Source organism: Telmatherina bonti, assembly GCF_933228915.1.
Source record: "Telmatherina bonti genome assembly, chromosome: 15".
In the NCBI taxonomy this organism is placed as follows: Eukaryota; Metazoa; Chordata; class Actinopteri; order Atheriniformes; family Telmatherinidae; genus Telmatherina; species Telmatherina bonti.
The window spans coordinates 21809373-21830460 of NC_136613.1; the positions used below are offsets into that span (position 1 = coordinate 21809373).

General features: G+C 39.6%; 1 protein-coding gene across 2 annotated transcripts in view; it reads right to left on the bottom strand.

Annotated features, from left to right (window-relative positions):
• fmnl2a (formin-like 2a) overlaps positions 1–21088 on the bottom strand; it is a 48902-nt gene that overhangs the window by 25134 nt on the left and 2680 nt on the right. For both annotated transcript variants that reach the window (XM_079253745.1, XM_079253744.1), the window contains exons 2-3: positions 8628–8711; positions 4475–4555 (exon numbers count right to left, since the gene is read on the bottom strand). In XM_079253745.1, the coding sequence (XP_079109871.1) occupies positions 4475–4555; positions 8628–8711 (165 nt within the window). The remainder of the gene's footprint in view (positions 1–4474; positions 4556–8627; positions 8712–21088) is intronic.

The window sequence follows — 21088 nt, forward strand, 5'->3', positions numbered from 1 at the left end:
GTAATACTGAGATGAGAGATGTTTTGGCTGGAGAAAGCTTTCTGACAGAAATGTCAGACAACCCAACAGAGGCAACCACAGCGACATTTAAGAGTAAAAGTAAACAAGCTGTTCAGGATGTACGACTACAAAAACAACAGGAAAAAAGATTGGATTACGTTGTACTCCGAGGATTTTTTTTTTTTGACGGGCCTTTTTGCAGGAGAGTAACCATTAACCAACAGAAAACTAGCTGACTCACTGGAAACCAGGAAAATAGCTGGGTTTTTTTGGGGTTTTTTTTATTTTTAAACAGCATGTTTATACTTTTGTGGTTTTTAATTCTTGACTCTAAAGCTGCTCATTAAATGACCAAACTTTGTGCACCGATTCAAATTTCTCCTGGAAGAAATGGCAAAAACTGAGTAACCTAACTGGACATCTGACAACCCCCGTCGACAGCTATTCAAACACACACATTCTCATGTGTTGCTGTGGCAGCACCTACAAAATAAACTGTATGATCGGCATGTTGTGTATGCAAAATACTGTCTCACTATTGAAAAGGTGAGCCGGCTCTTTTCTCTAATCCTGACATGGAGTTATGTACAAAAACAAAAGGCCCGTCATGTCGTTAGACAACTGCACAGAGAAAAAAAAAGTCAAGAGAATGAGCAGTGGTCATCCAACATCCTCACAGCGAGACAGATGGAGGAAATCCCTGATCAGAGCAAGGGAAACTGTTGTATCAGCGAAGAGACAAAGAAAGAAGAAAACTTAGATTATAACATGTCAGATGTACTTTTACATGCAATGCAAAATAAATTTCGCTGTTCTTGAAACACTCTCTCTTAGAAGAAAGAAGTAGTTCCTGCTTTGCTTTTCCTTTAAGAATGCTGCGACTTATGAGGTCCAGCATGCATCTACTGTGACAATCCTCAGTTTGGTTAGTGGTCATTTCTGTCTTTACAGCCTTCTTTAAAGTCAGTTCTGCTTACTTAGAACATACATCTGAAACACAGCATCAGTTGCTTGCTACTACACACCATATGATGGAAAAACTGCAGTAAAGTCTTTTTTATAGAGGTCAAGAAAACCCTACAACACCCAGAAACATCTGGCTATTGGGTTAAATGGGAAAGTGTTAGATTGCCATTTAGTCAGGTGTCATATAGTAGCAGTAGACGGGGGTATTTACTTGCTTTACTTTCAGGTCTGATTGGCAGAATACAACAAAATGGTGAAAACTCATTTTTAATTAGGGAGCTGCACACACGGCTCCAAGAGTTCGTTCTGCTCACTTTGACAGATTTGCTGCTTTAAATATTCAGAAAATTGCAGAGAATTCTTCAACTTCAGCTTCTCAGATTAAAATTGCTTTCCCTGTTTTGCATTTTTTTTAAACATCAAATTTTACACAATTACTTAGTATAAGCTAGTCATCTGATGGTATATTAGACAATGAACTACTTCACATCCTTCCAAACATTTTTCTGATGATAGTTAGAAAAGTAAATAAAGCACATCAAAGGAGAATTGTTTCAGGATTCCAGTTGGGGGGGGGCAAAAAAATAAAAATAAAAAAATAAAAATAAAAAAATAAAAAATAAAAAAAACTACGGCAACTCGTAGGTTAAAAACAAAAAAAACAAAAAAAAAAAAAAAAATTAGTGTTCGAAGAGAATACTTTCCATGGTGTGTGTTTGTGTGTGTATCAGAGAGGAAACAGAGCTCAAACTATTCTTAACCGTTCCCATCGCTTGTTCTCTCTGGTGTATGTCTTTGGGCTTGGGCGGTGTGTGTTTGGAACATGAGGAGATGAGAAACAGAGTGTTTTTATTAGGGAGGAGTCATTTTGTGTGCCTGTGTGGAAAGCAGAGCATATTTTGGGGTACTGCGCAGGCTCCCAGTCAGAGCCCCCACCAAAAAGCCCCACACTCCACTCTTTAAGTGCTACCAGCTGCATCACGGAGAAAGCAGGAAGAGAGAGAAGCCGACGGTGGGGAGAGAGAATGAAGACAGCATGAGGAGAGGGGAGGAAAAGAGGAGACAAGGAGGGAGAAGTGAAAGGGAAAGTGTGAGCAAGGAGACAGCACTGAGAATGTAGAGGAGGGGGAGAAAAGGTTTAGGGAGATGTGAGCTCAGGAGGGGTCATCCTGGAAACAAATCAACGGCCAAAACATTCTTGGGGACTAGTTGGACTGAAGCTCTTCCTCCTTGGCTGCCTATTGGCTGGGAGCTGCTCCGAGGAATGCACCGGAGCCTGCCTATGGAAAGCAGAGGCAATGACCTCCAGCTCTCTCACAGTGGCACAAAGTGGCAATTGTTTGAGTTTGAAGAAAAGGGGGATGGAGCAGGAATGTAGAAAGAAGCCCATAACTCTTTCTTTTCCTCCATGCTCTCTTGTGCTTCTTTTTTTTTGTCTTTCTGTCCCTCTCTGTCCATCTTTCTCCCCTCCCTCTACTCACTCATTATTCACAACCTCTCCTTCCCTCCCTCTTCATTGCCCTCTTCACTTTAGTCTTTCATGCCAATCCTGTGTGCCTTCCAGTTTTCAATCAAGCCTAAAAAGAAGGCCACATGCTGACTGTACAGAAAACACAAGTGCTGCGATAGGAAATAAATTAAGGGAGGCTTTAATTAATCTTATCTAGCAAAGGTTAATAGAGAACAAAAAGATTTTTTTTTAATCAAACATAGAAAAATAAAATGAAAGGGGGATGAAAAAGGAGGATTAGCTCTACCGGGCACACATCTGAATAAGTTCAAGAGGCCATGTTGAATGTTTACACCAAGAATGCCTTTAACATGATCAGCAATGAAGCTTGGAGGAAACTCAAAGGAAAAAGTCAAATACTTGTAATTCTTGCCATTTTTTATGTTTCAGCTTTAGTACAAATATAAAATATCAATTAGTGAGTTTTTACATGAGCCTGTTGATTGCAAGTGTGCTCTTTTACTATTCATTATCTACGAAGGGAGCCTGGCTTGTTATTAAACGCTGCTTCCATTTCTATGCTAAGCTAACTTCCAAAGCTGCAGTCAGCATGTTTCCATCACTTATCTCAGACGATCAGAGATAGACAGACCAGATGAAGACAACCAGCACGTTATCACACCATCTGCTATGTTACAAATTTGGCTGCAGAGGTTTTGACAACTTAATTTAGCACAATAATTATTGGTTCATATGCCAAAATGGTCTGCATCTGACATATTTTCCCCCCCCACTTTAACCCCTCTACTTACTGACACTAGAAATGTAGTTTAATCTTTTAAAACATAAGCAACGTTTTTTCTACTCTACTCACTCAAGGTTGCTCCGAGACCTGGTAACACAAGTCACATGACAAACTACTACTGGATGGTACATTTTGCATCATGACAAACATTGCTGTTCTTATAGCCAAAGTCAGCATAACTTTGCATAACAATTTCTTCATGCTGCTCTAGCTGGCTTATTGCAGTTTAAATTTTTTTTAGCCCAGTCAGTGCAAATTGAATCGTTCAGTGATTTGTTGCAATTCTGGCAGAGTCTGTTGGTTAATTTGTTTATCACAGAGGCCGGTCTCCCAGCATTTCCCCCCACAGTTTGCACATCCAAGCCAAAAGGACTTCATTTTGGCAAAAGCCTAAACACTGGCTGAAACTTGTTTTCATGGAGCCCCTCCTACTCTGTGTTGCTCCATTCCAAAGAGCCAAGAAAAAAAAACACAATTGGCTGCTGAAAGACCATTTTTTATCATATAGCGAAGATCCTCCTGATCTTTTCCTGTTAGCTCCTGCTATCCTGCAAGTAAATGTCAGACAGAAATAAGCCTTTGTACAGATATTTCTTTCAAGTAACTCTTTTTGCACTTTTATCCCATTGCTCTCTCCGAGCCAAGACCAGAAATTCCTCAACTGAAACCAAAATTATGATGTGGCTGGGAGTTATGTCATTCCTACATGTATGTGTACAATCAGGACAAAATGAGTCTGGTGCTCTGCACATTCACCACAGTCCCTGTTGTGGTTTTTAACACGACTGACAAAGAATAGAAGCTGTACGCAGGACAGCGTACATGCAATTTGTAATAATAATCATAGTGTTAAGTGTATATACTGCTTAGTTCGGTACTCTTTTGCTGCCAGCTGGATTTGTTTGTCGGTCATTTTGATGGCATAATCAGTCAACTGTAAAAAGCCCAATGCTTTTGACCTTTAGTCAATAAATAGCTTTCCCTCTCGTGCTTGTATAGAAGACAGTAGTCCAATTAAATAGCCTAAGTGAGCTATAACTGTGGCTCAGCTTAACTATGCTTGGAAACACAATGCTTGTTTTGTAACTGAAGTTCCTGAGCTTTCTCCTTCAGAACTCCTGCATGCTATCTTCGTTCAGCTGTGGGAATATCCTGGATAAAAGACAGAAGGTCAGACGAGACAAAAAAGAAACTTCCAAACTACAAGAGCCAGCCCACTGGAACAGAATAGCCTGTAAAGACAGGGTACTCACCTTTCTTGTGACAGCTGGGTCTAGATAACCCCTCAGCTTTTGGAGGTACGTGTGAGGCGGGTTTTTTACTTGGAATCGTTCCTGTTAAAGAAAAAGAAAAGCAAGTTGTGACTTGAGCTGAAACAAAGGAAATGGGAAAAAAAAAAAAGGGAAACAAGAAATATAAGGAAACTTCTCTGGGGAAATAAAAAAACAATTCATCCCAGAAGGAAATTACAATATTATTTATTACAGTTTGTTTTCTAGTTATTATACCAGAAGTTATAACTGCTGTAAATGCAAAACTTTACATGTCCTACTCTGTCAAATCACCAGCAAACTCTAAACTAGATAAGACCATATCTTGCAGCATCATCTAATGCATTTGTGCGGGAGGAGAAAAAATGTCACATGACTAAAGCAACAATGTACTACAAAGACACAGCAGGGGGGCTGTGATTCGTCTTGGCTTGATGTGCATGTATGTGACCTAAGTTCAACGAGCAACAGGTTTCAGGTCATGCCAGTGTGATCTAAATATAAATACGGGAGATTAGTGCTGGATTTGGATCAGTGTGTTTAGCGGGAAAGAGTATTTGGATCAGACTGAGTAGCACAACACAGCAGCATGATAAATACTTACCAGCACATAAGACAATAAAAAGCTGGTCTTAAAGGAAAACCTTTTTACCCTTTAAAAAGAAGCAATTTTTTGCAAACATAGAATATTCTAACTTTACCTTTTATCCCCTTCATCTCAAGCCAGTATGAAAAGGGAAAAGGGAAGACAGGCTGCAGTTGTACACAAAGGAGTAAACTGAAAGTAAATCTTATTTCATTTGTGTTGTATTCTGAGTCATTATGCAAAATCCTACAAGTGTACCGGCTGTTTAAAGGGGTTGAGTGAGGCTTGGTTAAATTACTTGTCCTATGCCTTCTGAATACTTGTTTAACATTGACTACAATTTACAGTATGAATACACAGTTCACTTTGACTCTGGTCAACATTAGTGTTGAAATATTAGCCTTACTTTTAGTAAATGTATTTTCTTTCTCTCTCTATCGCTTGCTAAACTAATCAGTAAGCTTTTCGTTGTGTTTTTTTTTTTTTTTTTTGTTTGCAGTTACCTAAAGAACATTCACAACAATTAGCAAGCCTTTTATAAAAAAAAAAAAAAAGAAAAAAAAAAAGAAAAAGATGCTGTGTGGCTGATATCAGTTGTGCCCTTGGTGCCTGCTTGAGTATAGCAAAAATGTGACAGAGAGCAAAGTCATCTGTTAACTCTGTCCCTACATCAGGGTGCTGTCAGCTGCTGCCCTCACACCTTTTACCAAGATTCAGTCCAGGAACATTAAAAAACACAGCTATTAAAAGGAAGCAACAGTAATGCAAACAAAAGTGGGTTTCTGAGGACAAATACTGTACATTGCCAAACCATCAGCTGTATATTTTTATACATCTCTCCACCTAATTTGTAAGTCATCAAGAACATGTTATTGACCCAACTTCAAATAAAAGTTAGGACCTCTTCCACTTCTGATTTTTAACTTTGATTTTTAGGACACCCCAAAGGAGGCACCATCCTCAGACAAACATCTAAAGAAATCCTTCTCCTCATCGCGTTTGATTTATTTCTCATACAAAACATATCTTCAAAAAGCCAGTAAATATGTTGAAGAGTAACACACAAGAATCAAGTTTAAAGGGTCAGGCATTTCTTATAGATTCACCCGCTCAGTTATGTTAGTTTAATGTAATAATTTTACATTTTATTGCAATCATCCTGCAGGATAAATGAACAATACCATACTTCAAATGTTTTTGGTTTTTTTTACATTTACCACCACTTTGCATCACTATGACTGATGTTCTGATCACAATGACTGATGATGGTGCAAACAGTTTCAAAATGGCAAATTTGAATTTATACAAACATCTATTCTCATAAATGCCAAGAATATCATTGTAAATCTAACAACAATATCACTGCAAGTACATTTCATTTTAATCTTAACAAAAAGATAAGAGTTAAAGATGTTTTGTTGAATTTTCTGCAAAAGGAAGCATTCAAAGGGTGCAAACATTACTAATCTAAACCTATATATCACCATATCCATCTTACTATGATGCTGGAGTCAGCCAAACTTGCTTTTTTTTTGTTTTTTACCTCTCAAACGTGCCAGATGTTATACATTTGTATTCATATGCTTTTGCACAACTTGGAACTTTTTCAAAATCTATAATGTCGTGACTTTCTGCGCCTCTGAAAGACATGCTTGCTAGCTTTAAATCTCCTGTAGTTTATCTCCGTTTACTTCATCTGGATCTCACAGACAGCACTTTGAAACATCTCATGCTTCTGACGTTTAATGTGAAGCCCATAGTCTCCCAGCAAGTAGCAGCAGTTGACAGCAGTGACAAGGACATAATGCGTCAACGGCTTCCCATCAGCAAACAGGGGTGTTTACAAAGCATTATCATGTTATGTAGCAACGGGTTAAAGATATCACTATAACAAAAAAAGCTTTTGCATACTTTACTGATAGTAAGATGAGATCAGTAACGTCAGATTTCTCAGCTCTACACAGTTTCTCACAAAAGAACAGGAAAGACAAGAGGAACTGTGTGAACACAACAAACAAAACAACCTGATCACTCCATCTATCCATTGGAGAACCACTGCCCTAAGCTAATGGCAGCCGGCAGACAAGACAGCTAATAGTTTCACTGCTTTAGAATAAATAAATAAATGTGGAATTCTACAAAATAAGGAGTTGACAGGTGTTATATATATCCCATTGAATGCAAAGAAATGTGAGGAATGCAAGAGGATGGAAGCAGAGTTACCCAGATGACACTATGGAGAACAGACATCTGTTTTCTCCACAGCCTGTATAAACGGTTTCCAGAGAGCTGCAACATAGTTGTAGTTTGTCTGGGCAGCAGGTGTTGATAAATCTGAAACATTAGCTGCACTTCTTTTTTTGCATCTGCAGAGCTTAAGAATTCATTTAAATTAAATGAAAGCATCCAGAACAGCTGCAAAATATAGTTAACAAAAGTTATAGAGGCTTCAGTTACATATGACGACTGTCTATATGAAAATAATATCTGAGGTAAATCTTTGATGGAAATTGCCTGAAGCCTCAAGATTTAACTTATTTCTCTGGAATTTGGATATTTTAACTTTGTAATTATGTAAAGAAGCATGCTTCATATTTAACATAAATTGTAATACTTTCAGAAATGGTTACTAATATTTCAGCTGCTGGTGGCATTTGTTTTTCAGATGTACCCGTCATCTCTACATATCTGCCTCATTACATTTCTGTTTCCATGGTTACATTAAAAGATTCACTGTATGTATGTCACAGAAAATGCTTCACTCCCAGCACTATCTGCACTGTCTTGGGTACAGACTTAATGTAAAACAACAGGGGAAATAAGTTTGGAAAACTAGCTTCACAGACTTTGATTTCTGACTTAATGTCTGAGCAGAGTGCAGTGACACTCGTTAGAAAGCAAAACAGATGCATGAGAGGAGAAAGCCCACTCTCTCACTTAATAAGATCACTTTTAAGGATTCAAAAGGCAAAAAAAAAAAAATCACTGAGTAATTAATTGTAAACTGCTTCACTGACTCTGAAAAAGAAACCAACCATTTTCCACTTCATGTCTGACACTTTGGACTGAACACCAAAAGGACCTCTGACTGTTGGTCAGCAGCCCGACTGTCTCGCTTTGGCACCGCTCCCTTCAGGGTCAGTAGCTATCAATACAGTTTAAGTTGGTGATGGTCCTGATAAAGTCTGCTTTTCTCCACTGCTCAAGGAGGCCGTAAAACTTGGGCACCTGGGTCGCCGACTAAGCGGGACTCCCAGACCACAGCTTGCTGCACAACATGCACCCTCTGTTATTTCCTGCATGCAGCACTGACACCAATAACAGGCTCTAGATTTTAACTAGCTAACTGATGTGTGCTCCATGCTGTGCCACTTAGCCCATTTGTTGAGAAGTCGGGGCTGTGTTTAAGGATGGTGAAAGGCTTATGTGGTTTATGGAAAGGCTTATGGAAGTTGTGGTCACAACACACAGTGGGATGGATCATAATCAACCATATTAGACATGCAGTACACAGTTCAGACACCACAGGAACATCTCTGTCAGACTCACCTGATCGCAGATTAGTTCCCATTTCTTCTCATTGTCATATTGTCGCAACAGTCGCGCCTTGTCAGGAGGAAGATTCATGGAGTTCTGAAAGAAAGGTCTGAGTTAAATGGGTGTGGATTGGGACGTATCATTATAGAGCCCAAGCAGAGAAGAGAACAGTATAATAACATAATATTTCTGCTCATGATATCAGGCCCTGAGTGAGTATCTGCAGCATCCGTGCACGCGTTTGAAGATTACAAATGAGGTAATGGCTCTCTGACCTACTCAAACTATGAGTAACAAACCTGCAGCAGTTTACATTGCTGGTTTGGTGACACCAAAATATGTGCTGAGGAGAAGGGATGATCTCCAATTTCAGCCAGAGATCTTTGTTCACCTTCAGTCCACCAAATACTTTCTTATTTCCCAATTCCCCTTACTGTCAAATTCTAAGCACTTCCAATACCAAAATATTCAAATAACTTACTGTAACTTATATTTCACCAAATTAAGTTGTTCTGCTCTCCATAATAGAGTTACATGCACACAACTGAGTCCAGTAGTCACCTTAAGCCTCTTTTTAGTTAAACGTTAACAGTACAGAAAAGCAGAAAACAAGGAGAAATTCGTTGAGCCGCCATACAACAAAAGGTGTCAAACTGGAAACGAACAGGTGGTTCAATGGAATAATCATGTATGGACAGGATTTCTCAAACAAGCTCATTTCTTATCCCTCCACCTTATAAAGCAGCTGGATAATCACAAGCTTCACAAATCACTCCCAATCAATATAAAATGCATCTAGCACCTTTTTTTTTTTCTTGTTGTTTTTTAGAATTACAGTCACTAACAGCTTTCATCACAGACTGTATTTGGTTTGACCACTACAACTACACTAAAACCTTTACAACAATCACTACAATCTATTTATTATAGGTTGTAGTGACCATGCCCATATAATTGCCATATCATGTGGGAAAACAGAATTGTTAGTTGAGCACATTGTGTTAAACCGTCTGATAAAGTTGACTCAATGACAGAGTTTAAGCCCTTGCGATTGCATGAGTGTGCCCCTGTCCTCCCTAACAAAGGATAGCTGAAAAAGTTAACAAAATTTAGTGAAAAGCAAAGGAAGAGCTTGCAAAAAAACATGAACTTTGATATTTAAACGAAAAAAAAGAAAAAGACAAAAACCCCTTTTTACCTGAAAAGACATTCAAAGAAAGGGACTCACTTCTCATTGATAATGACAGCATCTTTCCCTACAAACTGTTTTGTTTTCATACAAAAACTGAACATTTATAGCAACACAACACATTGGTATGTGCTAAATTACGTTAAACCAGACACACTGAGCTGCAAGTTGGCATTTACTTTGAAATTGGAAAGGCATGAAACTGCTGTTAAAGGTGACAAATAAAACAACCATAACTTATTCTCCCTTATAAGATTGTCTCAATCAGTCCTAGAATAAGACATGAAAGTTTCAACTTCTCTCACGGCAGAGAGATAAAACATCTTGTCCGATATTTTTCTCACCCCTTCAGTGCAGAGATGCTGCATGGCAGACAGACTACTGAGAAAATTCCAACAATATCTGGAAACACTATCTGGGAAAAGGCAGTTTCTCTTTACTCAGTGTGGATTGTGAGAGTGCAGCAGAAACGCCTATCCTTGTTTCCCAAATATTCCTTTAAATCTGAGAATCAGTCAATCACCAATATATAACAATGTAACAATATAACACAGATATAGGAACAATCAAAACAGCCACTAATCTTCGGACAATGATTCAGAGTGTGAGCAAAAAAAACATACAAAAGAAAATTAATTCATTTGTCCATCCACCTGATGCAATAAAAACTGCTGACATTCAGTGAGTGATTTTCAGCAAATAGTATTTTTTAAACAAATCTAATAGAACCAATGTGCTGATAAATGCTGTGATTATAGCGTTGCTTAACTTTCTTTCCTTTATCATCCTGTGTCTCATCTGCAGTTTCTATGCAAAACATAAATGATTTTTTGTGAAAGTTTTTCACTGCCAAAAGATGGAAGGAGGAGACCTGGAAAATATCTCCACTATACATCGTTTGGTTTGGGTGTCTCCCCCCCTCCTCATTCACTGGTTTGGATCATCTATCAGACCACGTTCGGCCCTCAGTCTCTGCTAGATTTTCCAGAAGAGTTCAGAGGGGGAGTGAGAGGAAGATGGATGAGGAATATCCTGAGATCAGACCATTTTCCAGGAGTGAATAATAAAAAGAGGGTGTCAGTTCCTCACAGGGAAGGGTCAATCCAGAACTTACTTCAGAGCCCCATTTTATCATTGCTTGAAATGCTGAAGAGTAATATGTTATTTTGGAGTGATGTAGATTTTAATGTTGCAAGGTTATTGATTCAGGCGACTATTTTCATTTTCAAAGCAGGCATTTGTAAAAGCAAATCAATATATGTAGATGCTGGGTAAGTACAGGGAGAGGGCTTGAGTCTACCTTTGTATTGCAGTCATACTGAGAAAGATTACAAGGCTGTACAAATGTTGCTCATCCTGAATAACTTAACCAGTTTGAATTTTGTACAAACTGGATATTCAGTTAGAACCATTCTGGTGCGGTCTATGTCAATATGGATAAGTTTTTGTAAGTTAACACAAACTGAGCTGTACTGATTTTTTTTTTCCTCATATAAATAAAAATATATGTTTTAAATACAAGTGTTATTTATTTTCATTTTATATATGCAAAAAAAAAAAAAAAAAAAAATCAAGCAAAACCAATTTAGTGGAAACAAAGGCTCGGACGGACGGACGGACGGACACACACACACACACACACACCCCCAAACAGGGGGGAAAAAAAGTCACCCAGGAAATCTGATTAGTATTCAGCAGAGGCTGCAGGCTGACCAATAGCTGCTGAGCTCACTGCACAGAACTGGCAGTCAGAGGAGCTGTATTGACTAAACCTGGCTGCTAATCAGATAACTAGATTTTGTACCCACTTTTCTTCCCTAAACACATTAACATACAATCTGACACGTGAACAGACAGTCACATAAAGGGAGAGCATTAGCATTAGCCATTTCATTATTAACTTCAAACAAAACTAGTGTAAACTACCATGTTATTATGTTATGATGCAGACCTCTGCCTTGTTTTGATTGGATGTTAGACAACTACGGGCCTGGCTGGTTGGGTGCTCTGAAGAATCACTGTGGGTGCACAGAGCTGTGTGGCTTCCTGCTTGGTGAAGCTCCAACTAAAGCAAAGAGCCACTTCTACTAGCCTTCATTTCATCCCCAATACTAATGAGCTGTGACAGCCACTCAGCTAGATTGGTGCCAGGTTACCCCCACATCTCAAACCACACTATATGGGCATCTGGGTTATTAGCAAGAGGGTTTGCCAGATTTACACCAATACCTGGCAGACCTCACTGGTGAGTACACATATGACTCATTAGTAAATCCTACAGTAATTAAAGTATTACTGAAATAATCATCATAAGCAATCTGTGCCTAATATGACAAGGTTCAACCACAGGAAGTCTGACACATGCATAACATGCTGAATGTCATTTTTCCAGTTTCCAACTAGTTTAAACAAATTACCAAATGCAAATAAAGATCTTAAAGTAATTAAAAACCTAAATTAGCTGAAAATGGTACAAAAAACTGAGAACTGAGAAGGATATATTAGTTTTTCCAAAAGCACATCTTTCTTTTCAGCTGCTTTCTTCAGGGGTCAGCATAGCAAATCATCTGCCTCCGTCTAATCCCATCATCTTCTTTCACACCAACTAACTTCTTTTACTACATCTCTTGATCTTCGCTCTTCGCTTTTTGTGTTGACCTCAAGCCTACCAGTTCCAACCTCAGCATCTTTCTACCGATAAATTCCACATCCATCCTCTGTATATGCACCATCTTAGTCTGACCTCTCTGATTTTGTCTCTCAAAACGTCCAGCATGTGCTTCCCATTTCATACTTATTCCTGACCCAATTCAGCTTTTTTTGTTTTTAAAGCACGCTCATTTTAAATTTGATGCCATCAACATGTGTCCAAAAATTCAACCGCAATCAATCCATTAGAACAAATCTTTTCTAAGCTCAGTGGGGTAAAATACAACAGAATGCAAGTAATATAATAAATTTACACTCAACAAGGCAGCTGTGTAAGAAATGGACATTGGAGTCACAAAGCATGAAAGCCTCCCTTTGGGAAACAACAAAATAAATACAACAAAGGTGCGAGGGCAAAGTGGAATTTACACTGTTGGGCAACTGACGCTTTCGGTGAGATATGGGGTTTCAGTGTTTTTCCGACTCGCTTTATAAAGCCATATTCACATTTTACTCACAAACCAAGTGTCTAACATCTTTATTTCTGCCGAGTGAATTTCTTTAAAAGCATTAAAACAGCAGGTAAATCAGAGACTTTAGTTGAACATAAATCCAGTAGAGCTCATTGACATCCCTCCAGAGGCGACAGGATGTGCCTCACAACACCACAAGAGCTGCAGCACACCATACCAAGCAAAGAGAGGGGTATGCTTTCTGAGCAACTTCAGTTTAAGAGAATATTTAACACATATTAGGTCTCTGGCTACATATTAGACAGAACTTATTAATGCCCATGTATCTTCTGTCATTATTCAGCTTGAGTCATAAAGGGAGTAAAAATAGAAAGCCTCAAGGTCCAACAACCGCCCACCACCTCCAGGAGGTTTCCAGGCCAAGGGGGGTGCAGCCTTGACAGCATAACTGGCAACGCAAAGCCCACATAAAGGGCCTGCTTCAGCTGCTAGCACTGTGAAAAGATGAAAACATTGTTGGTAAAACTAAAAAGCAACCCACTTAAATGGGGGGGTGGGGGGGGTGGAACTAAAATTAAATGTTTACAAGGCAAGGTCTGCAAACTGTGCATGGGATATGATACTGGAGTTTGTTAAAACAACGCAAAACAAAATTATACAGGTCAACCCTTTTTCTCCCCCGTTGCAGCTCTAAACAAGCATGTGAGCGCATTTACGACGGCAAAGTACTGGTAGCATGGAAAGGCACCTGAATGTTGCAGCATCCTCTAAATAACTACAAACAATAACTGTCCATTCATAAAACCCACAACTTGTCTTTCGGATTAGCACTTAGCTTTTGAGGTTTTGCTACATGCTGTGGTCTCACATACTAAGCAATCCTCATTGAATGAAAGCAACCAGAAGAGCTAAATATAACAAGATCAGGGAGGAAACATTGACAGCTGAGGAGGGAAAAAACATTAAGCCCATTCTGTACTGTTCCTTTGCTGCTCAGATTATTTTCAACAAACTGACAAAAATACATTTTCAAACTGCACCAAGCCCCCCCACAGCCACCCAGCTCCTGGTGATCGGAGCAGTAACTGTTTTTGTCCTTTGGCTTTTAAGACACACCCATGCCATCCTCCTGCCTCTCCCAGTCTTTTCCCTCTGCCAGCGCACCACAATTAAAACTAACTCTACCAAACAAATGCAGCAACTTTTTTTCAGCTACTGTAATCAAAATCCAACAAATGGCTATGTCATCTCAGTTTCAAACAAACTCCTATAGCTAAAACTAATGTTCTAAATTTAATTTACTTCTGTTTCTTGACACTCACACTGTCTTTTGAAATAAGCACACCACAAGAAAACCTCTGATTACATCAGTAATCCTGAGCTCATCACAACAAAATTTTTAAAAAAAAATGCTTAAAACTGCAGAAACAGCTGAATGCTGCACTGTTCTCTCAACACTTGCTTCATCAACCACTGTTGTTTTAGGTTTTTAAAGCTGTTAACAGTGCACATTAGATTAAACTGCAGGCTAAAGAGAAACAGCACATCACATATATGACCTGACTTCAAGCAAATGTTGCACATCAGTCATGTTTTTTTTTTGTTGATATTGTTATGTGGAGCATCTGTGCAGCTCAGACCTGCAAGAATAACAATCTGTCATATTCATAGTGGAGTCTGCCAGGGATAAAGGGGGCTTCTAAAGGGAGAAAGGAGCTGGCCAGCCCTGAGGCATGCGCATCCGAAGCGAGTTGTCCTCAGCTCATTAGCGCAGCGTGGCTCTGTAATCCCCCGCTGCTCTTTGGGGGCACAGGTGTCCCCTGTCTGTCCACAGATTATCTTTGTAATCTGGAGGACCCCCTGATTGGACAGTAGTTTTCATGTTTTTGAAGCAGTTTGCTGGAATGCCTTGAGAGCAAACAGTGGGTTCAAGTGTTTATGCCACTATTTTGTCCAACTTCTACAAACACTTGAACCCATTCAGTAAACTATGATGAGCTATAATATTCAATGCTCTATTTAGTGAACAATCTGTCATACACAAGTACCAAGTATAAAAGATGTCACAGTACGACAGTTTTGTCCAGTGTCAAGGACTAGCACCACTTTACTAGTATTGCATTAGTATTGCACCACTTTTTTTTTTACATGTAACACCATATGGTTAATAAAAACAGTGAAATCAGCTGCAGTACTCTAAATACAAGCAGCTGCAAGTGGGAGGACTCACATTTTACTTCCTCTGCGTACAACGTTGAAGTTGGAGTGCAGCCCCAAGCTACTTTGACTGACAGTTGGCTTTGTTTAATACTTGAGAGGTTGAATTTAAAAATCCACACCACTTCATCTGTGCTGAGGGCAGCGTTTATTGTAAATAAAGGTTTATTTTACTTTGACTTGATAAAAACAGCATCAGCACTAACTGCCATCTAAATACCGGAACAATATTACAGACATGGTTTGAAGCAGCAGGGCGCTGTCCAAATAAAACTAGCGATACATGGACACAGAGGGCCAGAGCAGATGTTGTAAGGTTGCGAAAGAGTCTTGACTGAGGTGGAGTCAGTGCATTGTTCCAGCTCTGCAATGGGATGAGTGAATATGAATCAGAAAAGTTGTTTATCTAAAACAATGGCTCCAAAAAGTGGAGAAAAAAAACACTTACAGACTTTCCATATGAAATGTTAAGATGCTCTCAGTCTGGAAAGGTTATTTTTTAATTCTGTGTTCAAACTTCTGACTGGTGCCTTTTATCCACTGCAGTATGAAATGACATATGTAGACTTACTGAAGTTAAAAAGGAGAAATGGTTTAAATACAACCTATTGCGTCATGCACAAGTATTCATAACAGACACAAATATCTGCACAAATCCATGAAACGATTAGCTTTGTCTTTATATTTGTTTACATGAAGTTTTACTGGTGTTTGGAGGTATCAAATTAAACCAGTGTAAAATTTCACAGCAACTTTAAGATTTTACTGACCCTGCTCCAAACAGCCATGATAGGAACGGATTCTGCACAGCTGTAAAACTGAACTCAACCATAACACAACCATACTGACTTCCCTCTCAACCGAAACATTCATCCATAAAGGATTTGTCACACATGACCGACTTCTAGTACCCTCTAACGCAATGTCATTCTACTATAGCTGATGATCCCATCATTTTTTCTAATGACAAACCAGCTCATCTGATGTTGATGTGATCTGCTGCGTTGTAATGGTCAATATTATTGGATTAAAATCTACAATAAGGGATTTAACCGCATGGCACTTTGGCTAAAGAGCCCAGAGAAAGAATGAAATTAAATTAAAGAAAGAGGATAAAGGTTTTATAATATAAAAAAAAAAAAAAAAGTGCAAAAGTTTAAACACGGAGACACGGCTTATAAATCATCGGCTTTAACTTTGTGTCAGGGGTCCAGACCAAGAGGTTTATCATCTGTCTAATACAGCCTGAAACAGCAGACTGCTGCATTGTCTCCAAGTCTAACGAGTCCTGAATTAAACCCTGGCAATGAGCACTGAAGTACATTCAAATGCAACAGGACCTCCCATTCTGCACTCCAGATGTTAACTCTGGCAAGTCATTACTTGACAAAACCAGCCTTTTAGACCATGTCAGCTTTTGCTGCAGCACACAAAACATATAAACACTCAGGAAGAGGAGGTTAAAAAGTCATAAAAACTGGAAGGTACAGCTGAGAATAAGGTGTTAGACCGTATGGTAAAATTTCACCTGGAGACTTTATAACGAGTGAAAGGCAATGTGCAGATACCGTAAAGTTCTATAGACGGGAATTTCAGACGCAGTGTGTTAGGTTAAGCTACGTAGAAGGGGGTAAATAAGCCCTTTACATGATTATGCGGCATAATAAAGCTCAAGGCCCTTAAAACAAGAATGACAACAACCTCAATGACACAAGATAAAGCTGACCCTGACACCACAACATACTATCTCATTTGTCACATTGACACAGACACTTGAAGGTTTTCCTGAGCTTGTTTTCTGATAAAAAGTAAACAGCTTGGAAAAAAAATGCTATGTTTCTTAAGAGTTCCTGGCAGAGATGGCCTCTCTTGTGCAGCACTTTGAGGAAGCAGTCCAGCTTCATAGCCCAGCTGCGTCTTTGGAGCCTGGACAGATCCTGACCATAATGTACTTTTCCACAGAGCTGGGATTCTGTCATTCTTTTGTGTGGGCTTGGACCAGTTCTTCTGAACAACACTAGCAATAGCCTGTGACCCACATGAAAGGACCAGATTGGCCTTTTCAAGGCTGCATCACTGGTACACCTGCAGGAAGAGCTATGGTAAAAAAATTCTGAGCAAGTCAAAACACAAATCACTCCAAGTCGACGTCAGCACTGCGAGAACATTTCTGTTTTCAGTGGCAAGCTCGGCTAAAAGTGTTGTTGTTTTGAGAGTCTGTTAAAAATCAGAACACAACTTGTACCCAGGTGAGAGCTCACTAAAAGCTATGTCATGTTTGGTGGGTACTAAAAGCAGTGTATGCCACCAACACAGCAGAGCAGAACACCAAACCCCCCTCAAACATCCGCATGTCAAAACCGATCACAGAGAAACAATACTGATCGAAGGCTCATTGCTTTTAGCTCTACAGGGCCGGGACACAATTAAATGATACACACACACACACACGCACGCACACACGTTATGAGCCAGCCAGCATGACTGAAGTGTATGCTTTGAGGTTTGATCTCACATCTTCACTACCAGCCTGCAAAGAACAGAGCACTGACTGCTGGATGTCATTGCTCTCATGTTCTGCTCAGTTGTGGCTAATTGGTGGGTGAGCATCCTGGGGATCCAACATTGCAGAAACAAACACACATACACACTGGCATGTGTGGTGTTCTTTTGCTGCTTGCCGGGTCTGGGTCTGGTGCCAGGCTCCATCTTGGGCACCCCACAGAATAAAGAGCAGCCCTGTTCCATGGGTCTGATGCACGGGATTCAGGCAGTGTTCATCCTCTGCGCCTTGGACAATGCCCATTGTCCTGCTTTTTAATGAAGAAGAGGGCTAGCTGAGTCACTTCCTGGGTTCCACGGAGCAGTGTCATCGGTCGGGAGGGAGTTGTGTCTTCATGCTGGTGTTTAACATGCGGATAGATTCTTATCTTAATATTATCTGATCTATTGCTAAAGTCACATCAACCAGACTGAATTCTAATTCAAGAGAATCATAAAACTGAATCCAGCTGAGAAGTGTTTAAGCCTGAGCATGCAGGTAGGCTGCCCACACAGTCTGGACATGTCACAGTGACAAATTAAGACATCAGTCTAACATGAAAGGTTACTCTTGTGATTAATCTGAATTTCAGATGCTTCACCCCATAACACAAACAACAGCAGCTCGTGGCACCTCAGCATCCTTTAAACAAAGCAGCTTAGATGTAATCTGGCCAGACTACTGGGAAGAGCAGCAACAACAACGGCAGTTAAGCCTGCTGTCCCCCATATGGCATTTTAATGAGTAACCTCCCCGTTTCACCTACAGCAGTCATAATATGCTGCTACCACAAGGACCCCGAGATTCAAGTAGACGATATCATGGATGTGGGTAGAAATTTGATTTGACATCAGCTCTGTGGTTAGCTGAAGCTGGGAAGCAGACATGAGGCCTGGGCTACATTCCTTTTAGACAAAGTCATTTGCCTTCACTGGTTCAGTGTCAAACATACAGACTCGATAACGCTGCACATGTGACTTACACAGAATGCTTGCAGTCATTTAACATACTTTCAGACATTGCCAAATACACAAAGACCGACCGTCTTGAGCTCTGCTCAATTAGCTTATGTTCAAATAGTTCACATAGAACTGACTGAGCAATTAGTGTAGAGTAACCTGATCTACTGGGATACTAATATTTGACCAGCAAAATAAATAGTGTTTTGCCACTATGCAAAATAAACAGAGAGTTAACTTGCAATCATGTGCAAGCCACCCAGAGCAGATTTGCACCATGGATAAGATGAAAAACAGAAGAAACTGGCAAAAAATATCTCCAAGTCATTACAAAGCCATTATATTCTGGGTGGTGAATGGAAAAATTTAGCTACAAAAAATCTGCAGTGTCTGAGGTTAATATGGCCTCTGACCTTCAAAGCCAGAAGTACACTCATAAAATAAGAACTGTACACCAGAAGATGTTATCTTTTACAGACAACACTGTACCTGATCTTACTGAAACAGCCTGATTTGGAGTTTCCTCCATTACTCTGCACATCACAACATGACACATTTACCTACAGCCTGGCCCGTGGATAATATGGCCAAACTAAGACAAAAGCTGAGCTTTGCACCCTGCCATAAAAAAACAGCTGCCTGTTTCATGCATACAGGGCCAGACACTAACAGTAGTCTGAAAATGTTATCAATCCCAGTATCAGACTCCAGTTGCATCTGGTATCCCTCCAGTTAACTAAACAAAGGATATCTGGGTTAAACTTCCACCTAACTTCATGGTCAACCTTGCATGACAATTGAGCCACTCCGATTACAGCGGAGGAATTACATTACTATTAGCTTAACTCTATTTGAAAGATCAGGCTTTTGCTCCAGGGATTCCTCAGACTTCAACAGGGGCTGTTATTTAGAAGGAGCTGCAGACTCACACGTTATCCAACAGGGTTAAAAATGCATGCAGAGCAGCTTGGAAGAAGCTCAAGTTGCATTTTGATGTATTAATTTGCCAGAATTTGGAAATGCAGAGCATGTGCAAGGAAACAGATTTTGTTTTACTTGAATTCTAAAGCAGTCTTTAAATTGTTCTGCTGCAGTGTAAATAAAATATTGTGTGCAATAAGGCTAACCAATAACAAGAGCGAGAAGTTACTTGCAAGCGGGGACTTGTTCTTACTGCTGCTGAGCAGCATCTCGGTATAAAGCTGCATTTGTGAATTAGGCATCAAATTAAGCTTGACGCCATATTTTTAATCTCCAAGGCATAATCTGCAAAAACAAATCTCAATTTAATCATATAAAGCCTGTAAAACCTCAAAGTTTCTGTAGCTTTTTACCTTCAAGTCAAGTCAACAAAAGTTGATTTGGCATCTCCAGCTTTTTTTTTTTTTTTTTTTTTTAAACCAACCAAACCCATGGTTCACTGTCACATGTGTGCCAGCGTACAGCTACACACACATCAAATTAAAGGCCTGTCTTACAAAAACTGTATATTCGCTTATTGGGGTAATTCCAGAGTAACCATGGCACTAGTTAATTTCTTATATCAGGGTAAATCACCATGGCAACTTAAGGTGAACAACTAACCACTTCAGAGCAGGTTCTGTCCTTGTTAAGAGCTCTTTGACTTCATCCATATAACAGAGGCAGCATGAGAAAATAAAGCCTCGTCACTCAATGCTTTGAAGTATCTTGTATTTTTTTGCACCTGTTCTTGACTTGTCCCTGAATCCATTTAGCTCTTCTAGGAGTACATCTGAAATAATGAGGTACATAATAATAATGGTCACACGTGGCATAACTGCAGAGCCATGGTCTTTATAGATGGCACCCACAGCGGGGTGGTGAGCCTCTAAAGAACTCAATGGAAAATCTAAAAGTAAGGAAGTGCAATGGAGGAAGTGCTCTGCACAAAACATCTGGCCAAAGTGAAATTGAGTGATCAGAGTGCTGTCAGTTTATACTGTCTGATGAATTAATATGGAATAATCTCAGATTTATTTATTAACAGAGTTGCAATTTTCTGTCAACATTGCTTCCTGGCTTTTTCGGCGGCAACAGTGTTGCTCTTCGTCTGGATGATGTGTTTGAATCATATGTATGAAGAATAATTGTCTGCTTCTCCACGGAAAAGTAGGCTGCTCTGTTGGCGTTCTCCATGTTTGAGATTGGTCAAAAACAAACACCATCTCTTATGTGAGCCCGCACTTTTCAAGATAGGAAAACCAGTGGTTTAATTATGGAGTTGATGACCAGCTTTGCCGTACTGCTTATCAGGTAGGTAAATCAGCCCAGCTAAAGGACAGATATCCCAGGTATGTTAATCCCATTTCGTAAGCTTCAGATCTGCCCTGATGAGACATGATGGGAATCATAAGTCAATACCTGAAAGGTGTGTGTGTGTGTGTGTGTGTGTGTGTGTGTGGTCAAATCACATCACAGCGCAT